Source organism: Oncorhynchus tshawytscha, linkage group LG24, assembly GCF_018296145.1.
Source record: "Oncorhynchus tshawytscha isolate Ot180627B linkage group LG24, Otsh_v2.0, whole genome shotgun sequence".
Classification (NCBI taxonomy): domain Eukaryota; kingdom Metazoa; phylum Chordata; class Actinopteri; order Salmoniformes; family Salmonidae; genus Oncorhynchus; species Oncorhynchus tshawytscha.
In genome coordinates this window covers 26,250,381-26,263,744 of record NC_056452.1, presented here as the reverse complement: position 1 = coordinate 26,263,744, position 13,364 = coordinate 26,250,381, and the positions used below count along the sequence as shown (strand labels likewise).

Here is a 13,364-nt window from a genome sequence, read left to right as displayed (position 1 = left end):
CTAGACTAGACCTGTGGCCTCCATGCCCAGTGCCAGCTGTCATCTAGATTATACCTGTGGCCTCCATGCCCAGTGCCCATGCCAGCTGTCATCTAGACTAGACCTGTGGCCTCCATGCCCAGTGCCACCTGTCATCTAGACTAGACCTGTGGCCTCCATGCCCAGTGCCAGCTGTCATCTAGACTAGACCTGTGGCCTCCATGCCCAGTGCCAGCTGTCATCTAGACTAGACCTGTGGCCTCCATGCCCAGTGCCAGCTGTCATCTAGACTAGACCTGTGGCCTCCATGCCCAGTGCCCAGTGCCACCTGTCATCTAGACTATACCTGTGGCCTCCATGCCCAGTGCCCATGCCAGCTGTCATCTAGACTAGATCTGTGGCCTCCATGCCCAGTGCCCAGTGCCAGCTGTCATCTAGACTAGACCTGTGGCCTCAATGCCCAGTGCCCAGTGCCAGCTGTCATCTAGACTAGATTTGTGGCCTCCATGCCCAGTGCCAGCTGTCATCTAGACTAGACCTGTGGCCTCCATGCCCAGTGCCCAGTGTCACCTGTCATCTAGACTAGACCTGTGGCCTCCATGCCCAGTGCCCATGCCAGCTGTCATCTAGACTAGATCTGTGGCCTCCATGCCCAGTGCCCAGTGCCAGCTGTCATCTAGACTAGACCTGTGGCCTCCATGCCCAGTTCCCAGTGCCAGCTGTCATCTTGACTAGACCTGTGGCCTCAATGCCCAGTGCCAGCTGTCATCTAGACTAGATTTGTGGCCTCCATGCCCAGTGCCAGCTGTCATCTAGACTAGACCTGTGGCCTCCATGCCCAGTGCCCAGTGCCAGCTGTCATCTAGACTAGATTTGTGGCCTCCATGCCCAGTGCCAGCTGTCATCTAGACTAGACCTGTGGCCTCCATGCCCAGTGCCAGCTGTCATCTAGACTAGATTTGTGGCCTCCATGCCCAGTGCCCAGTGCCCATGCCAGCTGTCATCTAGACTAGATCTGTGGCCTCCATGCCCAGTGCCCAGTGCCAGCTCAGTACAGGATATAGTAAGCCTCTTTACCTCACCATTCCAGCTGCCTCAGTCACACCAGTGCTGATAATCACAGTAGAAGGTTTTTGTGTTGGAGATGAGGGTGTGTGCGTGACAGTGGGTTACTAAAGTGAGCTAGACCAAGACTATTAGGCAAAAGAAAATTACATTACACAAAAGTGCCAAGCGAGATTAGTTTAGCATTGAGACTAATTAGTATTTGGATAATAGTCGGTCGTTGCCAACTCACCAAAGTGCTAATCGGCTGTACATGTAGCTAACCACGATCCACAAAAACATTCAATGACTCATTCACTTGTTCTTCGAAACCAATCAAATGATTTGTCCCTTAGACAGCCATTTCTATTGGTTGAGATCAGAGAAGGCTGGTGGGAGGAGCTATAAGAGGACAGGCTCATTGTAATGGCTGGAATGGAATTATTATTATTGGAACGGAGTCAAACACATAAAATATACATAAATCACAGTAGACTCCGTTCCAATGAGCCCGTCCTCCTATAGCTCCTCCCACCAGCGTCCTCATGGTGACATCTGTGAGTCAACAACAGTGCGTCTGATTGGTCCATTCATCTAGATTCTACACCTTTCACTTTCTAGGGCATTCTCAAATGGTTTTGCTCGACTCCTCGCGTCCTCTCCTCCATCCTGACAATCAAAGAGGGGAAGAGAAGAAACGAGGAAACCAATGCGTTTGTATGAAACGAGACTCTCCTTCTCCACTAGTGTGTAATCGGGCAAATTACATTTACAGAGGAGGAATCTCAAAATACATGGGTAAAGTGGAAAAAATAAATGTAGCTAGTTGTGCGAGACATTGTATAGTAAAATAATAAGTAAAGTAGAGTTTTTTAAATGTGTGCTCTTCTCCTCTGAGAAATCAACATCTGATTCAAAGGGGGTGTGGCAGATTTTAAAACACTTCCGCATTAGCTTCCGGGAGGAAGCTCAATTGTGCGTCCTCGGCGGGAGGAGGCTATCACAGGACACTTTCTCTTCTCCTATTAACAAACAGGACTCACTGTGCCCTGGACCACTGCTGTTTGTCAGTTAGGTTGTCATGACCAACAGAGTTAGACTGGTGTATAAAGACCATATGGACAACAGGTAGCACTTTACTGACAGAGAAGTTAGGAGTGGTTATCTTCAACCACACGGTCCTAAACATCTCATAACATCATACAGTTGAAGTCGGAAGTTTACATATACTTAGGTTGGAGTCATTAAAACTCATTTTTCAACCACTCCACAAATTTCTTGTTAACAAACTATAGTTTTGGCAAGTCGGTTAGGACATCTACTTTGTGCATGACAAGTCATTTTTCCAACAATTGTTTACAGACAGATTATTTCACTTATAATTCAATGTATCACAATGCCAGTGTACATACACTAAGTTGACTGCACCTTTAAACAGCTTGGAAAATTCCAGAAAATTATGTCATGGCTTTAGAAGTTTCTGTTAGGCTAATTGACATAATTTGTGTCAATTGGAGGTGTACCTGTGGATGTATTTCAAGGCCTACCTTTAAACTCAGTGCCTCTTTGCTTGACATCATGAGAAAATCTAAAGAAATCAACCAAGACCTCATAAAGAAAATTGGAAACCTCCACAAGTCTGGTTCATCATTGGGAGCAATTTCTAAATGCCTGAAGGTAACACGTTCATCTGTATAAACAATAGTATGCAAACATAAACACCATGGGACCATGCAGCCATCATACCGCTCAGGAAGGAGATGCGTTCTGTCTCCTAGAGATGAACGTACTTTGGTGTAAAAGTGCAAATCAATCCCAGAACAACAGCAAAGGACCTTGTGTAGATGCTGGAGGAAACAGGTACAAAAGTATCTATATCCACAGTAAAACGAGTCCTATATTGACATAACCTGAAAGGCCGCTCAGCAAGGAAGAAGCCACTGCTCAAAAACCACCATAAAAAAGCCAGACTACGGTTTGCAACTGCACATGGGGACAAAGATCGTACTTTTTGTAGAAATGTCCTCTGGTCACGCAGCCATCAGTAAGTTTTAAGTTCCTCGGCGTACACATCACAGACAAACTGAACTGGTCCACCCACACAGACAGCATCGTGAAGAAGGCGCAGCAGCGCCTCTTCAACCTCAGGAGGCTGAAGAAATTCGGCTTGTCACCAAAAGCACTCACAAACTTCTACAGATGCACAATTGAGAGCATCCTGTCGGGCTGTATCACCGCCTGGTACGGCAACTGCTCCACCCACAACCGTAAGGCTCTCCAGAGGGTAGTGAGGTCTGCACAACGCATCACCGGGGGCAAACTACCTGCCCTCCAGGACACCTACACCACCCGATGTCACAGGAAGGCCATAAAGATCATCAAGGACAACAACCACCCGAGCCACTGCCTGTTCACCCCACTAACATCCGGAAGGCGAGGTCAGTACAGGTGCATCAAAGCTGGGACCGAGAGACTGAAAAACAGCTTCTATCTCAAGGCCATCAGACTGTTAAACAGCCACCACTAACATTGAGTGGCTGCTGCCAACACACTGACTCAACTCCAGCCACTTTAATAATGGGAATTGATGGGAAATTATGTAAAATATATCACTAGCCACTTTAAACGATGCTACCTAATATAATGTTTACATACCCTACATTATTCATCTCATATGTATACGTATATACTGTACTCTATATCATCTACTGCATCTTATGTAATACATGTATCACTAGCCACTTTAACTATGCCACTTTGTTTACATACTCATCTCATATGTACATACTGCACTCAATACCATCTACTGTATCTTGCCTATGCCGCTCTGTACCATCACTCATTCATATATCTTTATGTACATATTCTTTATCCCCTTACACTTGTGTCTATAAGGTAGTAGTTTTGGAATTGTTAGCTAGATTACTTGTTGGTTATTACTGCATTGTCGGAACTAGAAGCACAAGCATTTCGCTACACTCGCACTAACATCTGCTAACCATGTGTATGTGACAAATACAATTTGATTTGATTTGGTCTGATGAAACAGAAATAGAACTGTTTGGCCATAATGACCATCATTATGTTTGGAGGAAAAAGGGGGACGCTTGTAAGCCGAAGAACACCATCCCAACCGTGAAGCACGGGGGTGGCAGCATCATGTTGTGGGGGTGCTTTGATGCAGGAGGGACTGGTGCACTTCACAAAATAGATGGCATCATGAGGTAGGAAAATGATGAGGATATATTGAAGCAACATCTCAAGGCATCAGTCAGGAAGTTAAAGCTTGGTCGCAAATGGGTCTTCCAAATGGACAATGACCAAAAGCATACTTCCAAAGTTGTGGCAAAATGGCTTAAGGACAACAAAGTCAAGGTTTTGGAGTGGCCATCACAAAGCCCTGACCTCAATCCTATAGACAATTTGTGGGCAGAACTGAAAAAGCGTGAATGAGCAAGGAGGCATACAAACCTGACTCAGTTACACCAGCTCTGTCTGGAGGAATGGGCCAGAATTCACCCAACTTATTGTGGGAAACTTGTGGAAGGCTACCCAAAATGTTTGACCCAAGTTAAACAATTTAAAGGCAATGCTACCAAATACTAATTGAGTGTATGTAAACTTCTGACCCACTGTGAATGTGATGAAAAAAATAAAAGCTGAAATAAATCATTATCTCTACTATTATGCTGACATTTCACATTCTTAAAATAAAGTGGTGATCCTAACGGACCTAAAAGGGGATTTTTACTAAGATTAAATTACAGGAATTGTGAAAAAAAAATAGTTTAAATGTGTTTGGCTAAGGTGTATGTAAACTTCCGACTTCAACTGTAGATCAGAACTAGAAGCACAAGCATTTCACTACACTCGCAATAACATCTGCTAACCATGTGTATGCGACCAATAAAATGTGATTTGATTTGATTTGATTTAAATGACAACCACGTTTCCTCTCTCTCTCTCTCTGGCCAATCAGTGAGCTGGGAAATAAAAGTAAAAATGAAGCAAACAGTTCCCCAATCAAACACAGCTGTCATCCCTCACTCAGTGATCACTGCCATAGTAACAGAATACGTAAAGCTTATCATCACCATCATCCCCTTCCATGTACTCTTTATCTGAAAGGAGCCTCCAGGGTCCAATTATATTACACCTTCTCCAGCTTCCATAACAACAGCACAAGGTTAAACTCTGAAAGTTAAAGTTGTTATGAACATCTCATCATAAAATAGGATTTGTTTGTTAAAATGAAGGCAGTATCTATCTACACAAGGAGGTTCCTGGGGACTGTGTGGATCTGAGGGTCTGATATGAGGATCTGAGCAGGCCTGATGACACGTTTTCTGTTGAATGATTCAGTGTGAAGAAAAAGAAAAAGCATGTTTGGAGAACAAAGCTTCGTCTGCTGAAGATGACAATGGAAAGTGTCTCAGATGTAGATGAGAGCACAGTAAACTACACCAGGACTGAAAGCACACATTCCTCTGACTCTGTCATTAAATACACCTTGGTCTGAATATAGGATGTATATGACTGTATGGTAACGATTTACTTTGACTAAATAGATATAATGCATTTATTACAGGTCTATAAGCGTTTCATGAATGTGTTATAACAGGTCCTAAACACATTATTAAAGGTTCATGAAATGGATCCATAGCATCTCTATAGGCATCTTAATAAATGCATTATTACAATGACAACGTAGTGACTTTAATATGTCTGCTCTCTAAAGTGTGCTTCTGCCATACCAGTGTTAGTGACTACGTCTAAAGGCCAAACCACGTTTTGAAAACGCTGCTGATATATAGCCTGTAGCAGCCCCATTTCCCCCCCACCAGACGGCAAAGGGCCCGTCTTCTCACTGAGGTCAATGGTGCATGAAGCTTCCCACAGGGTTGAATCCTCAGAGTAAATTTGATGGATCAAATTGTGTAGTTGAGGGTCATATTATTGTACACTACATGAGCAAAAGTATGTGGACACATGCTTGTCAAACATCTCATTCCAAAATCATGGGCATTAATATGGAGTTGCCCCCCCCTCTGCTATTACAGCCTCCACTCTTCTGGGAAGGCTTTCCACTAGATGTTGGAACATTGCTGCAGGGACTTGCTTCCATTCAGTCACAAGAGCATTAGTGAGGTCAGGCACTGATATTGAGCGATTAGACTTGGCTCGCAGTCGCTGTTCCAATTCATCCCAAAGCTGTTCAATGGGGTTGAGGTCAGGGCTCTGTGCAGGCCCATCAAGTTCTTCCACACAGATCTCGACAAACCATTTCTGTATGGACCTCGCTTTGTGCAAGGGGGCATTGACATGCTTAAACAGGAAAGGGCCTTCCCCAAACTGCTCCCACAAAGTTGGAAGCATAGAATCATCTAGAATGTCATTGTTTGCTGAAGCATTAAGATTTCCCTTCACTAGAACTAAGGGGCCTAGCCTGAACCATGAAAAACAGCCCACTACTGCTATTCCTCCTCCACCAAACTTTACAGTTGGCACTATGCATTGAGGCAGGCAGTGTTCTCCTGGCATCCGCCAATGCCAGACGATGAAGCGTGATTCATCACTCAGAGAAAGCAATTCTACTGCTCCAGAGTCCAATGACCACACCACTCGCGTCGCATGCCAAGCATTGCAAAATACATTTATGCATTCATGTTATTCAATCATTGCACCCACACTGCTCGCGTGTGTCTGCATAGCCAGACGCTAAAATAAAACGTGTTTTTATTTGTGAAGCGTGAGGTGCTGCAAGTCCCGCCTCTCCCATCTCCTCATTGGTTTTTAAGAGCATATACCCATGTGGGTGATTGAACCTGAAAGATGTTGCTCTTGGCTAAAAACCTGATTCAAGACACTGTCCTTTGCCAATGATTCTCGTGCTCCCGTTTGAACCCTGTGTTTTTATTTTTTCATTTTTTATTTCACTAGGCAAGTCAGTTAAGCAAGTCAAGAACAAAATCTTATTTACAATGACGACCTACAGTGTTCACCTGCATACCGCACCAGTGTGCGCCTGACCCGGCTGTGCCAGAGTAGCGTGTTTCCTCAGTGATCTGCCATGCGTACTCATACAGACAGACACAGGCACACAGGCAGGGGATCTGAGAATTCCATTGGAATGTGTCAGGAATGGAGTCCCCAGGTCCTTATGTGCACGTTCGGGAATCAAGCCCTGCTGAGAGTGGACATCCCGACTTACCTCTAAGACTTGTACATAACTTGATGGGAACCATCCCCTGACTCCATCCAGCTCTCCTTCCCACCAGCCGCCAGGCAACGGATGAACTATCCTTATGATTTCTCCCACTTCGAAAGTCAAACCCTGCTGATGTTGGTCCCCGCTGAAGGAGTATAAACTTTTGCAATAAGAGCTAGACATCGTTATCTTCTCTGGGAAAACGCCGGGTCCGCTCCTAGATTCACACAGACTGACCCCCTTCCTCGAGAATCACTTAGTTCTTTCAGTATAATTTATCGTATAACTTGTAATGTTGATTAGTTAGCGCATCAATGGCAACAATCCAACATTAGGCAATAGAATCCTTAACTCTGCGCTGATGTTCTCTGAGTGTGTGTACCTACGGGAGATTCTCTATTTAGTGTGAACTCCCTTTCGCGAAATCAACAGTCAAGTCTGCGCTCCTTCAATTCCAATTGCGCTTTTATAAGACATATCCCGGTACTCGCGTTTGTGTTTTTGCACGTGAGTTATCAAAGATGGTGGATAAATAAAGATGTCTTACAGAGGCCGTTGACCATTGAAAAACATGGTCACGGTTCCGATCTACTTAAATGGGTGGGTCTCCCATAAGACATCAATGCAAGAGCAGCAGGGTCTGGTCTGCGTAGTTCATTGACTGTATATGAACCAGAAAAAACTTGCGAGTGGGATGTCTCGCTTCCTTTTCTGTCATTTAAATTCAAGGCGCTTTATTGGCATGGAAACAGATGTTAACATTGCCAAAGCAAGTGAAGTAGATAATATACAAAGTTAAATAAACAATAACAATGAACAGTAAACATTACATTCACAGAAGTTCCAAAAGAATAAAGACATTTCAAATGTCATATTATGTATATATACAGTGTTGTAACAATGTGCAAATGGTTAAAGTACAAAAGGGAAAATTAATTAACATAAATATGAGTTGTATTTACAATGGTGTTTGTTCTTCACTGGTTGCCCCTTTCTTGTGGCAACAGGTCACACATCTTTCTGCTGTGATGTCACACTGTGGCATTTCACCCTTTCACCCTTTTCACTCCATACATTTTCCCTGACACCCAAAAGTACGGTCCAATTCACACACTTATCTAGAGAACATCCCTGGTCATCCCTACTGCCTCTGATCTGGCGGACTCACTAAACACAAATTATTTGTTTGTAAATTAAGTCTGAATGTTGGAGTGACCGTAGCTATCCGTAAATATAAAAATAGTAGTAGTCATAGTAGTAGTAGTAGTAGTAGTAGTTGTAGTAGTAGTATTTGTAGTAGTAGTAGTCATAGTAGTAGTAGTAGCTGTAGTAGTCACAGTAGTTGTAGTAGTAGTAGTAGGCATAGTAGTACTTGTAGTAGTAGTAGTTGTAGTAGTCATAGTAGTAGTAGTTGTAGTAGTAGTCATAGTAGTAGTAGCTATAGTAGTCAGAGTAGTAGGTGTAGTTGTAGTGGTTACATCAATGTAGTAAACATTCTTCCTCTACCTGGTAGGAGAGTTCCTTGACTCTCATATTTCCTGACAGCTTTGATGGCATCAACTCCCCTCCTCTGCTCTCCCTCCAACCCTCGCATCTGCAACTGAGGGGGTCCAAAGGTTGGAATCTCACTCTTTCCAGTATGTTAGTTTAATTAATAAGCACTTATTTTGAAAACACATTTTGGAAATTCAGATGAACAGTTGCTGTAGCCTAGATATTTTCCTACCACTCGGCCTGGCACTTCTTCTGGTTATCATCAATTTAAGAGCCTTTGCATATGCATTTGCATATCAAATCACAATAGCTGTTAACTCACCCTGGACTCCAGTTTCTGGAGCTGCTTCTTGCCTCCCTTCATGGCCAGATTCTCAGCCTCATCCAGACGGTGCTGCAGGTCCTTGACTGTGATCTCCAGGTTCTTCTTCATCCTCTCCAGGTGTGAGCTGGTGTCCTGCTCCTTCTTCAGCTCCTCGGCCATCATGGCCACCTGCATTAGCACATAAAGAAGCAGGACATACAGGATTCAAAGAGTGGAGACTATGACAGTAGTTCAAAGTGTACTCAGAGAAACCTCTGGTTGTCACTCAAGTCCGTCGTGGCCTTCTTAGCTTTCTCCTCTAGATTGTTGGCCTCCCCCTCAGCCTGGAGCTGGGTCGGTTGACATTGGGTTGGTTGAGGTTGGGTCAGTTGAGGTTGGGTCAGTTGAAGTTGGGTGGGGTTGAGGTTGGGTCAGTTGAGGTTGGGTCAGTTGAGGTTGGGTCATTTGAAATTGGGTCGGTTGAAATTGGGTCAGTTGAGGTTCGGTCAGTTGAGGTTCGGTCAGTTGAGATTGGGTCAGTCGAGGTTGGATCAGTCGAGGTTGGATCAGTTGAGGTTGGATCAGTTGAGGTTGGGTCAGTCGAGGTTGGGTCAGTTGAGGTTGGGTCAGTTGAGGTTGGGTCAGTTGAGGTTGGATCAGTTGAGGTTGGGTCAGTTGAGGTTGGGTCAGTTGAGGTTGGGTCAGTTGAGGTTGGGTCAGTTGAGGTTGGGTCAGTTGAGGTTGGGTCAGTTGAGGTTGGATCAGTTGAGGTTGGATCAGTTGAGGTTGGATCAGTTGAGGTTGGGTCAGTTGAGGTTGGATCAGTTGAGGTTGGGTCAGTTGAGGTTGGGTCAGTTGAGGTTGGATCAGTTGAGGTTGGATCAGTTGAGGTTGGATCAGTTGAGGTTGGATCAGTTGAGGTTGGGTCAGTTGAGGTTGGGTCAGTCGAGGTTGGGTCAGTCGAGGTTGGATCAGTCGAGGTTGGATCAGTCGAGGTTGGATCAGTCGAGGTTGGATCAGTCGAGGTTGGGTCAGTCGAGGTTGGGTCAGTCGAGGTTGGGTCAGTCGAGGTTGGTCAGTCGAGGTTGGGTCAGTTGAGGTTGGGTCAGTTGAGGTTGGATCAGTCGAGGTTGGGTCAGTTGAGGTTGGGTCAGTGAGGTTGGGTCAGTCGAGGTTGGGTCAGTCGAGGTTGGGTCAGTCGAGGTTGGGTCAGTCGAGGTTGGGTCAGTGAGGTTGGGTCAGTTGAGGTTGGGTCAGTTGAGGTTGGGTCAGTTGAGGTTGGGTCAGTTGAGGTTGGATCAGTTGAGGTTGGGTCAGTTGAGGTTGGGTCAGTTGAGGTTGGGTCAGTTGAGGTTGGATCAGTTGAGGTTGGATCAGTTGAGGTTGGATCAGTTGAGGTTGGATCAGTTGAGGTTGGGTCAGTTGAGGTTGGATCAGTTGAGGTTGGGTCAGTTGAGGTTGGGTCAGTTGAGGTTGGATCAGTTGAGGTTGGATCAGTTGAGGTTGGATCAGTTGAGGTTGGGTCAGTTGAGGTTGGGTCAGTTGAGGTTGGATCAGTTGAGGTTGGATCAGTTGAGGTTGGATCAGTTGAGGTTGGGTCAGTTGAGGTTGGGTCAGTTGAGGTTGGGTCAGTTGAGGTTGGATCAGTTGAGGTTGGGTCAGTTGAGGTTGGGTCAGTTGAGGTTGGATCAGTTGAGGTTGGGTCAGTTGAGGTTGGGTCAGTTGAGGTTGGTCAGTTGAGGTTGGGTCAGTTGAGGTTGGATCAGTTGAGGTTGGATCAGTTGAGGTTGGATCAGTTGAGGTTGGGTCAGTTGAGGTTGGGTCAGTTGAGGTTGGGTCAGTTGAGGTTGGGTCAGTTGAGGTTGTTGAGGATCAGTTGAGGTTGGGTCAGTTGAGGTTGGGTCAGTTGAGGTTGGGTCAGTTGAGGTTGGATCAGTTGAGGTTGGATCAGTTGAGGTTGGATCAGTTGAGGTTGGGTCAGTTGAGGTTGGGTCAGTTGAGGTTGGGTCAGTTGAGGTTGGGTCAGTTGAGGTTGGGTCAGTTGAGGTTGGGGAGGTTCAGTTGAGGTTGGATCAGTTGAGGTTGGGTCAGTTGAGGTTGGGTCAGTTGAGGTTGGATCAGTTGAGGTTGGATCAGTTGAGGTTGGGTCAGTTGAGGTTGGGTCAGTTGAGGTTGGATCAGTTGAGGTTGGATCAGTTGAGGTTGGGTCAGTTGAGGTTGGATCAGTTGAGGTTGGATCAGTTGAGGTTGGGTCAGTTGAGGTTGGATCAGTTGAGGTTGGATCAGTTGAGGTTGGATCAGTTGAGGTTGGGTCAGTTGAGGTTGGATCAGTTGAGGTTGGATCAGTTGAGGTTGGATCAGTTGAGGTTGGGTCAGTTGAGGTTGGATCAGTTGAGGTTGGATCAGTTGAGGTTGGGTCAGTTGAGGTTGGGTCAGTTGAGGTTGGGTCAGTTGAGGTTGGGTCAGTTGAGGTTGGATCAGTTGAGGTTGGGTCAGTTGAGGTTGGGTCAGTTGAGGTTGGGTCAGTTGAGGTTGGGTCAGTTGAGGTTGGGTCAGTTGAGGTTGGATCAGTTGAGGTTGGATCAGTTGAGGTTGGATCAGTTGAGGTTGGATCAGTTGAGGTTGGGTCAGTTGAGGTTGGATCAGTTGAGGTTGGGTCAGTTGAGGTTGGATCAGTTGAGGTTGGATCAGTTGAGGTTGGGTCAGTTGAGGTCAGCATTCAGCTTCTTCTTTGTGCTCATCAGGTTGATATTCTGAAACACAAGTTATTCAACTTGAGAATACGTTTTTCCTGAATTTCCTCAACTGTAATTGACATAAGTATATGTTCATACAGGTATTGGGTTAAGAAGCAGCCTGAAACACTAACCTGGGAGTGCTGCAGCCCCACACTCTCACAGGCGTCCGTGAGCCACCTCTCCAATGGCGTTGTCAGCCTTCTCCCGCTCTCCCTCTCTGGCACTCGAGGGCGCCAGGCCGCCTTTCATTACACACACTTGTCACCATCATTACGCTCATCAGTGATCATTGGACTCACCTGGACTCCTTCACGTTTTGATTGTCTTCCCTATATCTGTCTGTTTCCTCTGTTTCATCCCAGTGTCAGCATTATTGCCATTTCTGTTTCCTCTGTCCAGACGCTGTCTGTATTCTGTTCCTGTCCTTGGTTATTAAATGTTCACTTCCTGTACCTGCTTCTCATCTCCAGCGTTGATCCTTACAGTCCTTGGACATGTGGTGCTGCTGCTCTGCCTTGGCCTCCTGCTCCTCCTCAAACTGTTCCCTCAGCAGGTCACAGTCATGACAGGACAGTTGGAGGGCGTGATCGGTGCTATTCACAAGGCATGAAAAAAGAAAGACATTGATTGCAATGGATTGGCATCATACTCTTTTTTTTTTTTTTAAAGCTCATCTTTAATGAAACAGATGGTAAACTTCTTTAGTCTTATGAGTTAATGTCAAGTCGTCTCAAGGTCAAGGTCTTAACAAAGCACTGCTAAACAGGGTAGTTCAGTCCATTATCCGACTCTTAGACACACTATTATCTGATGGACAACAATAAACAAACAACGGTATGAATTCTTAGAGTGTAACCCCTGAATTGTTGCCTATGCTTGTCACGCCCTGACCATAGTTTGCTTTGTATCTTTCTATGTTTTGTTTGGTCAGGGTGTGATCTGAGTGGGCATTCTATGTTGGATGTCTAGTTTGTCTGTTTCTGTGTTTGGCCTGATATGGTTCTCAATCAGAGGCAGGTGTTAGTCGTTGTCTCTGATTGGGAACCATATTTAGATAGCCTGGGTTTCACTGTTGGTTTGTTGGTGTTTGTTTCCGTGTCTGTCACCACACGGGACTGTTTTGGTTTGGTTATGTCACTTTATTGTTTTTGTATTTCATAGTGTTCAGGCTTTTCTTATTAAAAACGATATGGACACATACCACGCTGCGTTTTCGTCCGATCCCTGCTACACCTCCTCTTCAGACGAAGAGGAGGAAATCTGCCGTTACAATGCTGTTAATTCAACATGAACCAAACTGTTGGCTTCGAAAACACTGTATATGTCATAGTAATTACAAAGTAGAATCATATTCTGTATATTGTCAGAAAATATTGATCCATATTCTTGTTGTTTTTATAGCAACAGGGGCCCTCCTAGCCGACAGTGTTCAATAGCCAGTGAGTTCTAGTATGACTAGTCACTACCCTCTAGTGTCAATACTGTGAAAAAACAGGCCTCCTTTTTTTACTTCACATTCTTTTGATGAGTCAATAGAGCCACCTCCTAGATTTATGGAGATGGCTCTGGTGTTCAATATTTCACAACAGTCTCGTGC

The 13,364-nt window shown here is 45.1% G+C and overlaps 1 protein-coding gene across 1 annotated transcript in view; it reads right to left on the bottom strand.

Moving 5' to 3' along the window:
- Window positions 1-7,713, bottom strand: part of LOC112223362 (growth arrest-specific protein 7) — a 94,324-nt gene extending 86,611 nt beyond the window's left edge. Inside the window, exon 1 of the mRNA XM_024386355.2 lies at window positions 7,235-7,713. Coding sequence (XP_024242123.1) covers window positions 7,235-7,414 — 180 coding nt within the window. The 5' untranslated portion in view covers window positions 7,415-7,713. The remainder of the gene's footprint in view (window positions 1-7,234) is intronic.
- Window positions 7,714-13,364: the final 5,651 nt, after the last annotated feature.